Here is a 19,555-nt window from a genome sequence, read left to right on the forward strand (position 1 = left end):
ACATACTACTCCCTTCGTCCCAGAATTCTTGTCTTAAATTGATCTAGATACGGATGTACCTAATGCTAAAACGTGACTTAATACATCCGTATTTAGACAAATCTAAGACAAGATTTTTGGGACGGAGGGAGTACAAAATTAGATCTGGGCCGTACATGTATAGCATTTGTAGGCGATGATTTAATACTAGCTACAACGTTGATTGATCGCGCGGAGCACGGCCGAAAATCCGTACACCATCCAGTATGCATGCCAGTATGATTAGTTCATTATAGTTGATATATACTCCATTGATTATGGGCAGAACGTGCGCTCGGACCTACTGCCACGGCACGTAAATGTAACCGGTTTAGAGCATAATTGATTTGCTGCCAAAAATTGGCATTGCCAATATTTGGCATTGTGCCAAATATTGGCAACTACTTGGTTGGCTACGAGTTGTTTTGCCTATCTCACATAAATTGCCAATAGTTGGCAAGTCTTGGTATTGCCAATAGTTGGCAATGCCAACATTTGGCAAGCCAAATATTGGCAACAAACCAATGACCGTCTTTGTTTGGCACGCACACCCTGGCCGGCTTTGCTAGCTCGCTGGGACACTGAATTTGTTTCTGGTGCTGTTTAGTAATTACTAGAACAATGCTCGTGTGTCGCAACTGGATATAAATATTTCTAATACGTTAGCTTGTGATTTACGTGTAAATAAATGTTCATCAAATTCTGACCGTGAATCACCTTATACTTTGATTAGAAGTTTGGTAAGTAAATTAAGATGATTAATTATTATATGAGATATCATATACATGAAAAATTGGACAAAGGAATGGTGGGAGAAAAGATAAAGCAGAAACCTTACGTTCTTTCTAATTAAGTAGTTGAGATTTGTGCAGGATGGTGATTAGTTAAATTTCTTGGGCCAAAAGACCCGTGCTAGTTAATCGAGTACGTCGAGAAAATGATGGGAGTTGGGAAGCAGGAGATCGGTTTTGATTTGAATCATCATCAAAGACCTATTGCACTGGCTTAATCAGGATTTTCGTTTTTTGCTAGAAACACTGGCTTAATCAGGTTAAATGCATGCATTTCAGGCGCTATGGAAAATTCTCAACAGAATCACACATGGGCTAGATTAGGCAACCGACGAGTTACAAAAAACTACTTTCCCGTCTCAAAATAAATGTCTCAATTTTAATATAAAATTAGTACTACAAAAGATAACAGAGTACACGAGTCACACTGCACCAGTCAACTCCACTCCAAGATTTCGTCTGTCAACGATGGAATCGACACTTATCTTGTCACCCGGGGCACCCGGCATTCGTCTAAAATAAAGCCTTGTGAAGAAAATCTCAGGCTTAAAGCTTGACCTTGTTGTCAATTGAGTATACTACAAGTTTAGTCATGCGTGTTAAAATTACGTACTATAGTACTACTACTGATTTGTTCCGACATAAGTACCAACTTTTGCCTAAATAATCACCATCTTAGGACGAAGCGTTCCTCAATCGTCAACTACCGGTGGATAATTGGTGAGCGTTCAACTGCACACTGTGCTTCTACACTTGTCGATGCTACTGCTAAACGAAACTTGAGCTCCATGGCCCCACAATCCCACATGGTCTACATGTAAAAGAGAAACGGTCTTGTAGACTTCAAGGGTTGATGGTGGGAGTAGATAGTCAAGGCCCGTGGGCTAGATTTTTTAGCTCTTGTGTACCATGACGTCAACCGCATCCGTTCCCAATAATTTGTACCTCAAGGATGTCTACAACGACTGCACTAGAATACACTTTTCTATCATTTTGTATTATTGTCATCTACATCTTGTTTGCCAGTTTGCTTTCACACCTTGTTCTTAGACAACATACTCCCCTCCCCTATCCGCCCACCAGCAATGGTAAACATACCGGGGGGAAATGTGTGTGTGTGTGTGGGGGGGGGGGGGGGGGGTGTCACAAGAAAGAAGACTCGACAACATGTCGATCTATTCCTGACGATTGTCATTGTCTGACGGGGGGCTCGTCGAAGCCGATCTCCACCTACACATGTGTCGACAACATTGTGATTGTGTGATGGATCAAACTCGTAGTTATAATCTAGTCCCGGCCATTCTAGAGAACATGTTGAGTTTTGAAAATGAAACATGTGATCCCATTCATGTCCAGGGCCACTACAGGTGGAGATGATGAAGGATCAAAACCCTATTTTGGTCGTGGTCTGAATCGGCTTCGACGACCCCCACCATATTAACACTTTTCATCGCACATAGTTAGGATCGAAATGTGTGCAACAATCTAATCACACGTGGAGGCGCAGGTCGACGCATGTGCAAAGTGGCATGCCGAGAATAACCTTGTGCATAGTTGGCTAGCGAAGGTCATGTGCGATGCGTGAGTGGCCATATCCCCCTAGGCCACGGCTCGTGTTCATTGTGAAACAGCTCACAAAATTTTACCTTGTATCCTCGAAGAGGGTAGGGGGCAGGGGGTTCCCTTTTCCTCACCTCTGGGGTAGCAACCTTTCTTCTAAGGGCATTCTCCAATGCGGACCCTCAAAATGCCTGCAACTGTCCGGACCGAGCTGTACGGGCACACTTTGCCATCCAATGTAGAGTCGTATTGGTCCGCGGACGCTTCCGCCTGTCAGTTTCCTCGCAAAACGAAAGCAAATCAGAGGGGCTTACAGGAGTTCGGACCTCCACCACGCACGCAGCCGACACCCCCGGCCCATCCAAATCTAGAAACTTAGAAGGGAGTTCCGGGGAAAGTATGAGGAGGAGGAGGAGGAGCGAGAAGAGACGGCAGCCAAGATAACGAGAGGTTCGAGGGCATCTTGGCAAAGAAGAAGGAGACATGTGTCAAGCGCTCTAGCGTGAAAGAGGAAAATAAGGCGGAGAGGTTTAACATTTTGAGGGCGTGGAACGGGGGAATGATAAGAAGATCAACCACAAACATAAGGGGCCAAGCTCGAAGAGAGGAGGATTGAGATCGCGACAACTTTTGAGGATATCAAAACGTTGAGCATGAGGATGGACGAGTTGAATCTCAATGCGGCGATGACCGTGTGCGCTGTCCGTGTTAAGATGTTGAAGCGTTTGGCCGCCAAGATGAAGGCGGACGAGAAGAAAGGCAGTTGGTGATGAGGAGCCAGCGGCAGATTGACAAGGAAAAAGACTCGACAACATGTCGATCTATTCCTGACGATTGTGATTGTCTGACGGGGGGCTCGTCGAAGCCGATCTCCACCTACACATGTGTCGACAACATTGTGATTGTGTGATGGATCAAACTCATAGTTATAATCTAGTCCCGGCCATTCTAGAGAAGATGTTGAGTTTTGAAAATGAAACATGTGATCCCATTCATGTCCAGGGCCACTACAGGATGGACGAGTTGAATCTCAATGCGGCGATGACTGTGTGCGCCGTCCGTATTAAGATGTTGAAGCGTTTGGCGGCCAAGATGAAGGCGGACGAGAAGAAAGGCAGTTGGTGATGAGGAGCCAGCGGCAGAGTGACAAGGAGGCTCGTGTAGAAAATATGAAACCCTAGAATTTGGTGTTGTATTGATCTGACCCTCATGGGGTATACATAACAGTACAACGTGGGTAGAGGATTGGAGTACAAGACATGATATGTTTAAACTAATTCTATCTCTATCTCCTTATCTCTATCCTAATCACGTTTATACTTCTAACACACACCCCCCCCCCCCCCCGGCCGCCCCCTCAGTCGTAGCGGGAGTGAAGCGGACAAGTACGACTGAATTTGAAGTCTTGTGCTTTCGTCGTCTTCTCCGCTGCGCCATCATCAACTGTGTCTCTCATGGGTCGGCACCTAGGGCGGTGACTGCGTCCCCTTCTAGTGCCTTCCTTGTCTCTCCTCTCTTCCCTCCCGCAGTCACAGCGGGAGTGGCGTGAACGTTGATGACGACGCGGATGCTGTTGACTGGAGTTGTTGCCGATATGTTGCTGTAGACGTAGCCATTAATGTCAATGTCGAGGTAGCCGATCATGGTGATGTAGCCGTGGTAGAGGTAGTCGTGGTCGTCGTCGATGATGAAGCGGCACAAAGCCTGGAAGCGCAAAAAAAAATGCACTATGACGGAGCTGCAGACATGGACGATGCACCTTGTGGATGTCAGAGGGTGCCATCGGCGACGAGTCCGCCGGTTTTGCCAAGACCGGAGGAAGCCCATCGAGCACACATCGGTTTTGCCAGAACCATGTGGCCGTGTAGGGTCGTCACTGTAGTGACGCCGTGTCCATGCAGTCGTGTTGTCGTGGATGACGCGGTCGATGCCGTCGTCGTGACGCAGTCATTGCTGTTGTCGTGGTCGCGTCTTGCAGAAAAGTCTGTCAGCGGACGCTAGGTGTCCATCTTGTGGACAAGGCAGCTGCGGTGTGTTGACGAAGATGTTGGTGAAGACCATGTTGATGAAGACCTTAGCGATGAAGTGTAGGTGATGGTGTCGCAGTGGCGTGTTGACGATAATGTGTCGCTTGAAGGCGTCCCTCGCGGTGATCAAGTATCGATGCCGTGTCGCGTCGGAGAAGTCGATGAAGATTGCATCTCGCTGCACACTGGCCTGGCGTGTGAGTGGTGCATGTTAAGATCACTTCTCGTAGATGTGCTCGACCAAGTATATTGGCTTGTAGCTTGGTGTAGTCGTACAGTTTGATGCTGCGGGGCGTGGTTGGTGCAGATCGCTCGGTGATGCCATGCTGATGGCTTGGTGTAGGCGATCCATGCGGCTCGGCGTAGACACGTCGAGATAGCCCCTGTGGAGCTGTTTGGCCCGCACCTGTTCCGATGCGACGCGGATGCGAGAGCTTGGTGCGTGGTCGCCAGATACATGTGTTGCCTCCATCGGTGCGCACGACACCATGGATGTGTCGTTGTTGGATTTTGCATGTATTGGCTGGAAGCCACGCATGTATATATATGAATCATGCATGCACGTACCGGAGACAGATACCTATACCGGCCGGTTAGCGTTGAAGAAGATCGCCTGCAGGAGCGGATGTGGAAATTATAAGATGGATGAATATTGCGTTGTTTGTGTTGTATTGATCCGATCCTCATATGGGGTATATATAGAATACATTGTGAGAGACACTTGGAGTAGAGAGCAAGTCGTACATGTTAAATCTATTCTATCTCTAACTCCTACCTCTATCTTAAACACAATTATATTCTAACATTTCCCCTCAATCGTAGCGGGAGTGAAGCGGACGATTACGACTGAATTTGTAGTTTTGCGCTTTCGTCGTCTTCTCCACTGCGCCATCATATACTGCGTCTCTGATGGGTCGACACCTAGGGCGGTGACTGCGTCCCCTTCTGGTGCCTTCCTTGTCTCTCCTCTCTTCCCTCCCGCAGTCATAGCGGGAGTGGCGTGGACGCTAGTGATGACGCGGACGCTGTTGACTGGAGTTGTCGCCGATGAGTTGCTGTAGACATAGCCATTAATGTCGATGTCGAGGTAGCCAATCATTGTGATATAGCCGTGGTCGAGGTAGTCATGGTCGATGGTGTAGTCGTCGTGGATGATGAAGCCGCACAAAGCCGGAGGCGCAAAGAAAATGCGCTATGACGGAGCTGCAGACGTGGACGATGCACCTTGCGGATGTCAGAGGGTCCCGTCAACGATGAGTCCACTGGTTTTGCCAAGACCGGAGGCAGCCCATCGAGCATACATCTGTTTTGCCAGAACCGTGTGGCTGTGTAGGGTCGTCACTGTAATAACGCCGTGTCGATGCAGTCGTACCGTCATGGATGACGCGGTCGATGCCGTTTGTCGTGACGCGGTCATTGCCGTCGTCGAGGTCGCGTCTTGCAGAAAAGTCTGTCAAAGAACGCTAGGTGTCCATCTTGTGGACGAGGCAGCAGCGGCGGTGTGTTGATGAAGATGTTGGTGAAGACCACGTTGATGAAGATCTTGGCGATGAAGTGTTCGTGATGGCGTTGCAGCAGCGTGTCGACGATGATGAGTCGCTTGAAGGCGTCCCTCGCAGCGACCAAGTGTCAGATGCCGTGTCACACCGTAGAAGTATGTTGGCTTAAGTATGTTGGCTTGTGGCCTGGCGTAGTCGTACAGCTTGATGCCGTTCAGCTCGATGCAGAGGCGTCGGTGTAGCCGTGCAGTACAGATCAGCGGCGGCGATCGATGCAGCCATGCAGAAGATGATGCAGCTCGGCTCGGGATGTAGCGGTCGGTGTAGACGATGGTGTCGCGGGCGTCGGTGTTGGTGCAGATGTGTTCGAGAGTTCGCCATCCTGTAATTCACGATGCGTGGTACTGAGGTGGCGTCGTGCATCGCCGCTGCTCGGTAGAGTCCGCTAGGATTTGCTTGGAGTAGCTCGCGGCTGGCTCGTCGATGGCTTGGATCAGCAGCGCGTGTAGTCGAGGATGAGGTGCACGCAGACAGATCAAAGCTTGCTGGTGACGATGGAACGAAGCCAGCGTATGGTTCGAAGCCGGCGTACCTTCTGGTGCCTTCCTGTGAAGATGCATGGCATCTTGTGCATGCAGATGGAGGCGTGCGCTGGGACGCGCGTATGAGCACGCCCGTAGCCGCATCAGCGTGTGCGGCCGCCTGCATCGCCGGACGCTCGCATCCGCCGTACCGAGCCATGGTGTGGCTGTGATGCATGACAAGTATTGGGTCCTCCCATGCGTTCAGAGGTTGATGCAAATCCGATCGAAGCAGTCGGCCGTTTGCTGCCACATGTTGATGGAGTCCGATGGAGCGCCGGCTTGTTCGGCTCGTGAAGAAGCTAGCTGCATCTTGCATGTTCGGAAGTGATTTCTACGCGGGTTGCTGCACAATTTTCTTACCCAATTGGATCTGATCTTTGGATTTATTTGGCTAACTGAAAGAAAACAATCTAATACTATTTGATCTACTGGAAATTGGAATTTTTTTCTAATCTAATCTATGAACGGTATGATCTTTGATCAAATCGGATGCCGCGCCCCCGAGAAGAGAAGATTAATCTCCCCGGAGGCAGCATGCTGCAGAAGTGGTGGGAAGGCTTAGGATCGACGTCGTGAGACTAACCGCTCTAATACTATGTAGAAAATACGAAACCCTAGAACTCGGTGTTGTATTGATCTGACCCTCATGGGGTATATATAACAGTACACCGGGGAAGAGGCTTGGAATACAAGACAAAACATGATATGTTTAAACTAATTCTATCTCTATCCTAATCACGTTTATACTTCTAACAGCTCGCACAGCCAGTCCGAGAGGGCAACAATGCCTCTTTTTTGCACGGACTGGACTTTTGTGTTTAGGCGTATGTAAAAACTATGAACATCGTCTCCTGATTGTGACCAAGCACAGTAAACACCACACTTTAATTTGCTTATATCGGTATGCATTTAATTAAAATGAAATTGACCGAACCCAGATGCTTAGAGGATGCGATTGGGTAACCGGCTCTCGTATCCGTGTACCGTATTCACAGCCGAGTCCGAACCCGTTGGAAATGTCGTGTTGGCTGGTTCGATGAAACAATTTTCGTGCGACACATTATAGACACGGTCCCTGATTATGCGAATGGTTTTTCATTTCCTAGAACGAAAGCATGTCCGTCCAAATTCCTAAATCTAGAATCGTACTACTACCACCGACGTACGTACTATAAAATGAACCTCCGTTCCGAGGTCCACATGCATGTAGTCCCTGAAGACAAGGTCACCGTCAACCCACGGACGGCCGCCCGACACCAAAGAAAGGGAAAACCCCATGCACGTACACATCGACTCGCATGCCTCACCGATGCACGGCACTAGCTCGCACCAACCACGATGCAGGGGACGACGGATTAGGCGATTAGAGCAACTCCAACTGGCGGACCCAAACGGACGGCGGTTTCGTTCGCTTTTTGTTTGTTTGGGTCGGCCAAACGGGCACGCATGTCCGCTTCCGCATTTGGGTCTGCGCGTGCGCGCAACACTGGCCTGAACTCATTTTGACGGCGCAAAAAATATATTTAACGCATGCATATTAAAAAAGAGAAACAACATTAATTAAACACTAAAGCCGGCGACGAAGGCCGGCAAGAGTCCACGTGTCCACATTTGCGTTTAAAAAAAATAAAAACAGCCTAAACTACGAGGCGGCGCGCTGCCCTAGGCGTCGTCGTCGTCGTCCTCGGGGTCCGTGAGGTCGATGAGCGTCGGCGCAGGCCCGGCCCAGGCGAACGCCGTGTTCCAGAGCGCCGTCATGTCGGTTTGTGTCGGCGCAGGCAGTGCCGGCGCGGGGGGGTGCGGCCGCCTGTGCAGCCGCGGCCTGGCGCGCCTCCTCCTCGGCCTCGCGCTCCTCCTCCTCGAGGTCGCGCTCGAGCATCTCGAGGTACTCGTCGTCGCGGCGCTCCTAGGCCACCCTGATCGTGCGCCAGTGCTCGAGGTACGCCTGCTCCTACCTCGGCGTCGCTCCCATCCAGACCGGCGGCGCATGTACCCAATCACGCACTACTCCCGTCCAGGAGTAGCGCTCGATGGGGACGGCTCCCGCTCCTGCTCCGGCTTGATGGGGGACGGCGGGGCCACCGGCGGCACCACGTTGTCGCCCGCCGCGGAGAGGGCAAGGGCATGCGCCATTGTTGCCTCGTACCGAGCCTCCTCTTCCGCCTTCGCCCTGCGCCGCTCGTCCTCCTCGCTCTCCCGGTAGACGGCCGCAAGGGCCGCCTGGTCCTCCTCGCGGACAACGAGCGCCGGTGGCGGCGACCTCCGGTCGACCTCGCGCACGCCCCATCGCCTCGTCTCCTCGTGCTTGAAGGAGAACCACCTCGCCCAGTTGGGCGAGTCGGTTGCGTAGGCGGGGTCGCGGCGCTGCTCCGGCGTCAGCAGCGCCCGCCGGCGCCGCACCTCCTCCGCGTGAGCACGAGCCGTCCGCGGCGCCGCCGGCACTGGGATCCTATCTGGATCCAGATGCCAGTCGTGCGGCAGCGTCACGTCGAGATACGGCAGAGGCTGGCGGTGCTGCCAGTGCCACTCCCCCTGATGCACTGGCACGTTCACACGCTGCCTCTGCCGGCGAGGCGTCGGCGGAGGCGGAGGTGGGAGGAACTCTGAGGGGAAAGGGGTGGCGGGGGACTTGCCCTCGGCCTTGCTGCCGCTGGCGCCGGAGAAGAGGCCCATCTCGCTGTGGTTGTGGTGGCTAGGGTTTGCCGGCGACGAGGGAGCAGAGGTTGGCAGATGTGGACGTCGAGTTTGGATGAGTATGGCCCCGCCGCACGGTTGGCTTAAAAAAGGACGAGCGCCGTCGCTGACGCGTGAGCCCGTCATCATAAATTAAGCTGACCGCGTGGGCAGCGGGTAGTTGGACGGCCGCCATGTGGGAACGTGGCGGATAGCGAGCAGGCGCGCGAAGCCTCCGTTCGGCGTCCGCGCCGACGCATTTGGGACGCAAATTTGGGCCGCAAATGCGTCGGCACGGACACGACGCGGACGTGATTTGGGTTTGGGATGACGCGTTGGGCCGCCACTTTTGTCCGCGCCGACCCAAACGGACGCAGGCGGACGAAATGGGTCAGCCCTTGTGTTAGAGTAGTTATTATGGTATACGACTTCTAGTCCAAGTCAGTTTTGTACCCCTACCCCAAGTCGGTTTGTACCCTCTTATATACTCTTGTATGCCGCACCAAATTAACAATAAACAACAGTTTTATTCAGCTTTCATGGTATAAAATACCGGTCCCAGGGTTTAGGGTATGGCTCCGCCAACGCCGCCACCGCCGCCGCCGCCCGGCTACTTCGAGCGCCGGGCCGCACTCATCGCCAAGGCTGCCAATGCCGCGGCCGCTTCTCTCTCGGCCCTCACCATAGCTCCACAAAACTACCCTGCACCCATCCTCGCCGCACCAATATCTCTTGCTGACACAATCTCCGACGTCAGCCCCTACATCCCCATAGTTCTTGATCTCGCCGCCCACAACTACTACCATTGGAGACATCTCTTCGATCTCCACCTCGGCCGCTGCAACCTGCGCTTGCATGTCGCGCCAACTGTCTTCCCCGCCCCGACGATCCGCAATGGTTGAAAGACGATCTCACGATCGTCCAGTGGTTCTACACCCGCATCACCACCGAGATCTTCAACATGCTCGATCACGACGGCGCCACTGCTGCCAACATCTGGCACTCCCTCCGTCAGCTCTTCCAAAGCAACACCGACGCTCGGAAAAACGCTCTCCACACCAAGCTTCGCAATATGGTGCAAGGAGACGCCCCGGTGAACCTGTTCTGCCAGCGCGTTAAGACCATTGGTGATGAGCTCCGCGAACTCGGCGATACAGTTAGCGACTCACAGCTAATCAATATCGTCGTCGTCGGCCTCAGCGAAGACTTTGACAAGCAAGCCTCGTTCATACCGATGATACGGCCCCCTCCTACCTTCGCTGAATTTCGTTCCTTGCTACAACTCGCGGCGGAAACACAAGCTCGCAAGGACTCTCGCCCCAAGGTCTTTCATGCTACGGCTCGTCCTCCTCTGTCGTCTACACTAGCGCCGCCTTCCAGGCCGGCTCCTGCCGCCGGGCCGTCCGCGTCGTCATCTGTTCAACCGCCCCCAGGCTGGCGTCCTAGTCCGAACTAACGCGGCAAAAGCCCTATCTACAGGCCGCCGTCGACTCGTTCGGTTCCGCCTACGACATCACCAACACCGAGTCCTGCACCACCCACCAGTGCTCCATCTGCGGTTGCATGGCGGCCTCCTCATGATCCTTGGACGGGGCTTGTTCAAGCATGGCCCATGCCCTGGTCCGCTCCGTCCACCCTCGATGCTCCGCCGGCATACTCAGGTGCCTGGCAACCCGGCCTTCGGCCGCCTACTGGTGCTCCCGGGGTTCTCAACCCCCGACAGCCGGCCAATGCCTATCACGACGCCCCGACGTATGCTCCTTATGGTCATTACAGCACCGACGGCGGCACCTACTACACACCTCAGCCGGCCCTGCTCCCGACGCCACCCCCACCACAGCCGGCCAATGCCTACTACACTCCCCAGCCGGCCCTACTGCCTTCACCATCGTATCCGCCGGCACTGCTTCCGACGCCACCCTCACCTGCGACGCCGAGCTGGGATCAAGTTGCCTTTCTCCAGGCCATGAATAACTTTGCTGCACAAGGAAACTCAGGTACGGATTGGATCTTTGATTCAGGGGCCTCTAGTCATATGTCTGCATCTAGTAATTGGTTATCTTCTTGCACTAAATCTCCTTTCCCTTCCATTATCCTTGGAGATGGATCATCTATTCCTATATATTGTGTTGGTCAGGCTCAACTTCCCTCTTCCACCAAACCTCTTTTACTTCGCGATGTTCTAGTTGCACCCGCCCTCATTAAAAATCTTATCTCTGTTCGCCAATTTACTTGCGACAATTTAGTTTTGGCTGAATTTGACCCTTTTGGTTTATCTGTGAAGGATTACCTGACCAAGGCCGAGATCGCTCGCTTCAATACCTCCGGTGATCTTTATTCTCTTAATGGAGTTCCTGCCGCCACCCCTCCAACATCCATGCTGGCCTCCGTCGATCTCTGGCATCGTCGCTTGGGCCATCCCAACCCCGCCGTCTTAGCTTCTATGCTTAGTGAATTTACCATACCATGTAATAGGGACTCTCATAATTCTGTGTTTTGCGAGTCTTGTCAATTAGGCAAACATGTGCGTCTTCCCTTTAGTTCCTCTAGTTCTTGTAGCACTTATCCCTTTAAATTAATACATTGTGATTTATGGACCTCTCCCATTGCAAGTGTTTCGGGTTTTAAATACTACCTTGTTATCCTCGATGATTTCACCCACTTTGTCTGGACTTTTCCTCTACGCAACAAATCCGAGGTCCATTCTCTTTTCCTTAATTTTCAACGCTATGTGTCTGTTCACTTCTTCCTCCCAATTCGCTTTATCCAATGTGACAATGGTCGCGAGTTTGATAACATTAAAAATCGTACTTTCTTCTTACAACATGGCATCCTGCTTAGGTTCTCATGTCCCTACACCTCCCCTCAAAATGGTAAAGCAGAACGCTCTCTTCGCACCCTCAATGATATAGTTCGCACTCTCCTCATTCAATCATCTATGCCTCCCAAGTTTTGGGCTGAAGCCCTACACATGGCCACCTTCCTTCTAAATATTCGACCTTCTAAAACTAAACCCAACACTACTCCCTATTATTCCCTCTTTCTTTCCCACCCCGACTACTCCGCGGTTCGTGTTTTCAGCTGTCTCTGTTTTCCCAATGCCTACGCCACTTCTGCAAATAAATTGTCACCACGCTCTATTCCATGTGCTTTTCTCGGCTTCTCTGACGAGCATAAAGGATATCGCGGTCTCGACCTTCACACCGGACACGTTCATGTCTCTCGTCATGTCACGTTTGCTGAGCACATTTTTCTTTTCTCACAACGCACTACTACACCATCCAACACCCCTAGCTCCGCAAACACTCCCTCTCCCCGTCCTTTCCAACTATATACTCCCTACCTGCCGAACACAACTTATCACCACCACCATTAACACCCACCATAGCCAATCCCAACCATACACTCACCCCACCCGAGACGTCCCCAACACCCCCGACCCCTGCTCCCTCCCCAACACCCCCGGCCCCTAATCCCACTCCACCACCCAGCCCTGCTCCCACTCCGCCACCCAACCCTACTCCTTCGTCCGACTCTTCCGCTGCGCCGGACTCACCAGTACCCACCTTACCCCCTCGTGCTATTCCTACAGCAGCCCCGATTAATGATCATCGCATGCGTACTAGGGCCAAATCAGGATTTCATCAACCCCAAGACCGCCTAAACCTTCATACCTCCGTACCTCTCACTTCTCTTCCAAAGAATTACAAAACTGCTCTACTTGATCCCAATTGGGCCGCTGCCATGCAAGAAGAATATAATGCTTTACTTCAAAACAACACCTGGCAACTTGTTCCTCGTCCTCCCAATACAAATATTGTTTCTGGCAAATGGATTTTTCGCCAAAAGTTCCACTTCGATGGGAGCCTCTCACGATATAAAGCCAGGTGGGTTTGTCGTGGCTTTTCTCAGCAACAAGGAATTGATTACGAAGAAACCTTCTCTCCTGTTGTTAAACCTAGCACCATTCGCACCGTTCTTAGTGTTGCTGTCTCCTCTTCATGGCCCATTCACCAACTTGATGTTAAAAATGCTTTACTCCATGGTTCCCTTCAAGAAACTGTCTACTGCCAGCAACCTCTGGGTTTTGAAAATCCATCCTTTCCAACTCATGTATGTCTTCTTCAGAAATCTCTCTATGGTCTTAAACAGGCCCCACGAGCTTGGTTTCAACGCTTCTCCTCCTGCATTCAAACAATAGGCTTCACTCCATCTCTCTCCGACACCTCCCTTTTTGTGTATCATCAAACTTCTGACACTGCCTATTTACTTCTCTATGTAGATGATATCATTCTTACCGCCTCCTCTCAAAAGTTCTTAGATCATATTGTCTCTCTTCTTAGATCTGAATTTTCTATGACTGACCTAGGACTCCTTCATCATTTCTTAGGCATTGCTGTTGTTCGAGATTCCTCCAGCCTTTTTCTTTTCCAACGCCAGTATATTCTTGATCTTCTTAATCGTGCTGGTATGCTTGACTGCCAATCATCTCGCACTCCTGTCGATACTAGTTTTAAACTTTCGGCTACCGGTGAACCCTTTTCCGATCCTACTCTCTATCGTAGCCTAACAGGTGCTCTCCAATATCTCACCATTACTCGTCCTGAAATCTCTTTTGCTGTTCAACAAGCATGTCTCTATATGCATGATCCCCGGGTTCCTCACTATAATCATGTTAAACGCATTCTTCGGTATTTAAAAGGAACTCTCAATCATGGTCTCCACCTCAATAATTCTTCTCCAAACTCGCTTACCGCATACTCTAATGCAGACTGGGCTGGTTGTCCTGACACTCGAAGGTCCACTTCCGGTTTTTGTGTTTTTCTTGGTAACAATTTGATTTCTTGGTCTTCGAAAAGACAGGTTACAGTCTCACGTTCGTCGGCCGAGGCTGAGTATCGCGCTGTGGCACATGCCGTTGCAGATACAATCTGGATTCGGCAGTTACTCTCCGAGCTACACAGGCCTATTGAGCAGGCCACTATTGTCTACTGTGACAACATATCAGCAGTCTACATGACCAGCAATCCAGTTCAACACCGACGCACAAAGCATATTGAGATTGATATTCATTTTGTTCGTGAAAAGGTTGCTCTTGGTCAGGTTCGGGTGCTTCATGTCCCCTCTACGGCTCAGTTTGCTGACATTTTCACCAAGGCACTGCCTACTAAGCCGTTTCAAGATATCTGTTTCAGTCTCAACGTCGTCGAGCCTGCCGTTGATACTGCGGGGGATGTTAGAGTAGTCATTATGGTATACGACTTCTAGTCCACGTCAGTTTTGTACCCCTACCCCAAGTCGGTTTGTACCCCTACCCCAAGTCGGTTTGTACCCTCTTATATACTCTTGTATGCCGCATCAAATCATCAATAAGCAACAATTTTATTCAGCTTTCACTTTGGAGTTGCTCTTAGCACGGTAACCAAGGACTGATTCGCCTCAGCGCATTGCACTACGCCAGTACCAGCACGGGCGCTGGCTCTACGTACCAGCGCCACTACGCGTGCAGTCCGTCGCCGCGCGACTAGAGTACCGGCAGCTCGTTGCTCTACCAGCACGGGCGCTAGCTCTACGTGCCGTCCTTCGCCGTGCCACTAGAGTACCGGCAGCACGGCCACCGCTACTCAAAGTAAAGTACCACTGCTCCACCGCCGTAGCTTCCATAGCCTCGTGCAATGGCGCGCAGAGATAGCCCTGCCGCGACCATCAATGGCCAAGAGAAGATACAGGCGCAGCGGCGGCAGCTTTCTGGCGCCGACGCGACGGAGCCGGCCGGACGGCCATGATTAATACTTATAAACTAGTGGTCGAATAGGGAGGCCGCGCAGCTCACGGAGCGGGACGTGCGTACAGAGCTTGCCTTTTCACTCCTCCTTCTCTACTCCACTCTAGGACTAGCCGCGCTGTTCCTCTCCAGCCTTTTCATCTCCCCCAACACACGCCGCAGAGGCAGCGCAGCTGCAGGTGATCGATGCTGGGTATAGGCAACAGGCTAGTTCCTAGGCGGGCAGGGCCTTTGCGCTGCATGGGGCTTCTGCGCCTCGATCCTCCCGGCAAATTTGATAATTTTGACCTATAATCGAAATCAAATCACAGAATGAATTAGTTACGAAACTATTTCACTTCCCTGACCCTTTTGTGTAGCGCCCGCCACGCCGGCGCCACACCCTACTGTGCAACGCCTCCTAGATAGGCGCTACACGGCCAGCGTCGCACCCATATGTGCCCAAGTCAGCGTGCAGCGCCTGAGAGCTAGGCGCCACACTACACAGTGCAGCGCCTAGCTCCCGGGCGTTGCACTGCGCCAAGGGTCAGCCGCGTGAAATAGTTTCACAACCAGTTCATTCTGTGATTTGATTTCGATTATAGGTCAAATTTGTTATCCTCCCAGCCCCCAGCATGGTGAAAGCTCTGCGCGCACCGCGTGGTTACTGCACCCACATGACGACGTCAGTACCCCTGTCTTACTAGTGCTAGTGATCAATCACGTGCCAGTACGTAGTCACGCTCTCTGCTATCTGTACGTAGTCGCATTGTTGCGTTGATAGGCTAGGTGTCAGTGTGGCTGGCTAGCTCATCGATGGCGAAAGCCCCGACGGCCGAGCCACCTAGCCTTAGCCCGTGATTAAAAAATGCAGCAGAAACAATGATCGACAAATTAGTGCTGGTGATCGATGGCGAGAACTCAAGACGGACCGACGTATCTATCTATAGGAAGGAATGATGGATGAATTAGCGGGCACGAGGCATCGCCTCGCCATCATCACGAGAGAGATACTCCGTATTAGTTAGTTGGGGTCCTCAATCACATGCATCGATCTACTCACTATTCTACTGGCCCGGGTGACCCGACGAGATGCGTTGCATCTTCAGTTCTTCATCTTCAGCTACGGTGGCCTGGGCCGGGCATGCAGAGCGCGGTGGCCGGATCGAGGCGACTGGTTTTACCAAGTTTGGGGTCAAGCCAAGCCAGGCCTGCCGCTGGCTCTGCGCAAGGCTGCGCGTCCATCCCATGCGTGCGTCGATGCATCCATGGCCCGGGCCGGGGCCGCAGGTGGGGTCGGGGTGGCGTGCGCCCTAGGCTCTCAAGGTGGTGACCAGGGACACGACACGCGCAGACCTGTACAGTACTGTACGTACGCCCCGTGTATGGCTACGTACGTGTCACGTCAAACTTTTCCAGCTCCAGCAGGCACCGGTCACGGATCTGTCGACCGGAGAAGACCGGCCGGCCGGCAGGCACGTCACGTTGCGTGACGGGGTCGGCTACCGCCGGTACGGCACGGCAAAGGCGGGGGGCGGGCGGTCCACGGCTGCCGGACGGCGACCATACGCGCCCGCCCGCCGGCCGGGCGGGGCGCGACCGCCCTACGTGCGGTGCAGTGCAGCGCAGCGCAGCAGCCACCAGCGCGCGGGATGGCGATGTGCACTTGCCGTGTGTGCTGCTGCTGCCGTGCGCGCGCGCAAAAGCAAACAAACATTGTGCGTGCGTGCGCGCTCCAAGGTCGCCGCTCGCTCCCGGCATGCACGGGCTCGCCTCACCTAAAGCGGGGACTACACTCAGGCGGAAACAGCATCTGTGTCCCGATCGCAACTCAGGAATATTTTTCAGTAAAATTCCTGAGAAGCGGAACCACTCCACAAACCCGACTCACCCAGGCTCAGACAACTCATCAGGCCACATCATATGGACACACCCAGAGACAGATGAGAGGAGACAGAAGCAAGGGACAGGTCAACGAGCAATTAATGGGAACCACAGCCCTGTGACCAGACAGCTCCAGCACCCATGTGATGCTTGTCTCGATGGCACTACCACATCATTAACACACCTTCTAAAAACTAATCAGTGTACTCCTTGATCAATAATCAGTGTCAAAGCTCCGACATGATTCACTGCACTCCACACACACGTTCCTTAATTGCTCTGCACTTTGCTAGAGTAGTACTAGGAGTATACTACTACTACGTGAAGAAATCAGTAGAAAAATGGAGTGATTAAGCCGCGGGTTTAGGCGTTGCTGACAAGTGTAACCTCGGTAATTATCAGAGCACAAGACAGCACTAGCACATGGGAGATTAACAGTACTGAGAAGCGTAATTAACAGTTGATTGTACAACGATGCACTGGGAGCTAATACTACTAGTAGTAGTAGGGTAGGTCAATGCATGCATGCGCTAGCTAGGAGTGGTAGTAATTATCAAGGGGTTAACGTCCCCCGGCGCCACGAGATGGCCGGAGGAGGGTTTGTATCCAGCCGCCGGCGTTGACTCGGGGAGGACACGACGTCGGTCGGTCGGTCAGAAGAGGTCGAAGCGCTTCGTGTCCGGCTTGCGAGACGCCGGCGTCTTGCACGACTGCGACCGGTGCAACGGCGCGCTGGGGACGACGGGCGGACGCGATGACCGGAGGAGCGCGAAGTTGAGGTTCTTGAAGAAGGGGTGGGCCTTCACGTCGGCCGCGCCGTGGCGGGACCCGAGGCGGGCGGCGGGGTCCTTGGTGAGCAGGCGCGCGATGAGGTCCCGCGCCGCGGCGACGTCGGCGTGGCAGCCGGTGCCGCAGGAGGAGGGGAAGGTGAGCGGCGCGCGCACGATGTTGCGGAGCGTGTCCTCGTTGGTGGCGCCGGCGAACGGGGTGCGGCCGTGGAGGAGCTCGTAGAGGAAGACGCCGTAGGCCCACCAGTCCACGGCGGCGCCGTGCGCGCCGCCGCCTGCCACCTCCGGGGCCACGTACTCGTGCGTGCCGACGAACGAGCACGAACGCGCCGACACCGGCTCGGCGACGAACCGCGGGGGAGACGCCGCGCACCGGCGACGGTGCCTCCGCCGTGTGAAGCGTATCGGGAAGCAGGATGCGCTGCGCGGCTCCTCCTGTTCCTCCTCCTCGGCGACGGCTGGCTCGAGAGACGGCGACGACGTGGACTGGAGCGACAGGTCGAAGTCGGTGAGCATGATGTGGCCGTCCGCGCGTATCAGCACGTTCTCAGGCTTGAGGTCGCGGTAGACGATCCCCATCATGTGCAGGTACTCGAGCGCCAGGAGCACCTCGGCCGCGTAGAACCGGGCGGAGGGGAGCGGGAAGCGGCGGGAGGGCATGCGGTGGCGGAGGGAGTGGAGGTCGCCGCCGGGGCAGAACTCCATGACGACGCAGGAGAAGCGCGGGGCGGCGTCGAAGTCGGCGAAGAGCGTGGGGAGGAACGGGTGGTCGAGCAGCCGCAGGATGCGCTTTTCGGCGGCCGCGCGCTCCAGCTTGTGCTTCTTGGCCACGGCGCGGCGGTCCACCACCTTCATCGCGTACATGCACGACGGGGCCTCGGCCGACGCCGAGGTCCGGAGGCGGCAGAGGTAGACCGTGCCGATGTCGCCGCCGCCGACGCGCCGGACGAGCCTGAAGTCCGCGGGGCCGAGCGGGGTCGCCGGGGAGGAGGCCGAGAGCGCGCGGATGGCCGCCCACGCCACGTCGCCGGACCGGTGCGGGCGGAACGCCGCGGACGGGCGCGGCGAGCACGCGGTGGCCGCCGCCGCCATGGCGGCCGACGGGGTGCAGTCGAAGGAGAGCCGCGACAGGCTGGAGCAGCGCGCGAGGCTGCCGGCGCTGCTGGCCGAGCTGAGGCTCGAGTTGGGCGCCCCGGTCGACGACGCCGTCTCCAGGTCCGACAGCCCCTCCTCCGCCGCCAGCAGCAGCGTCCCCTCCGCGGGCGGCTTCCTGGGCACCGGAGCTCGCGCCGCGGCCACCATCAAAACGCACGGGCTGCACCTTTCTTTCTCCTCGCTCGCACAGTGGCGCACAGTGAGACGACGACGGAAGCTTCTTCTCCTCTCGCTCTGCTAGTGCTGGTTGCTGCTTGGACGGTTGTTGGGTCTCCGGGCGTTTTATACCAACGGCGACGAGGCACGCGCGCCTCGATGACACGCGGGCCCGGCGTGCCCCGCAGGTCAGCACCAACGGCTGAGGCTCGTCACACGGTCGTCTGGCATGGAGCAGAGGCTCGTCCGGCGTAGGCCCGTGAGCAGTAGGGGCATGCCCGTCGTTTCGCAGCGCCGTAAGAAATCTACTTTTACCGTACTCCGCACTGGAGCTTAATTCAAAGCAAACCGGGTGTGGCGTGCGAATGGGTGGTTGCCAGATGGAGCGGGACAGCCACCCACTGGGCAACGGGAATTTGCCGTGCGGTTGGGTTGGTTGTGCCGGTGCATGCCACCTGCACTGTACGCCGACGTGCCTCGCTCACTCCTACTAGCAGCAGTGCTCACCCTCACCTACGGGCTGCTAGTGCTGGTCAGGTAGTAGCAGTGTGAGCAGTGTAGCGCGCCTTGCTGGTTCTAAGAGCATCCCTAGTAGAATCCTCAAACCCTTAAACCCTTAAAGCAGTTTTAAGAGTTGAGAAATGCCAGTTTTTGGC

At 54.0% G+C, this 19,555-nt stretch overlaps 1 protein-coding gene across 1 annotated transcript; it reads right to left on the reverse strand.

The window, feature by feature from the left end:
* Window positions 1–16,988: 16,988 nt before the first annotated feature.
* LOC123119330 (protein kinase PINOID) lies at window positions 16,989–18,984 on the reverse strand. The gene has a single exon (XM_044539101.1). It carries the CDS (start codon window positions 18,888–18,890, stop codon window positions 17,454–17,456), a length of 1,437 nt encoding a protein of 478 aa, XP_044395036.1. The 5' UTR covers window positions 18,891–18,984; the 3' UTR covers window positions 16,989–17,453.
* Window positions 18,985–19,555: the final 571 nt, after the last annotated feature.

This window comes from Triticum aestivum, chromosome 5D (assembly GCF_018294505.1).
Source record: "Triticum aestivum cultivar Chinese Spring chromosome 5D, IWGSC CS RefSeq v2.1, whole genome shotgun sequence".
NCBI classification, from domain to species: domain Eukaryota; kingdom Viridiplantae; phylum Streptophyta; class Magnoliopsida; order Poales; family Poaceae; genus Triticum; species Triticum aestivum.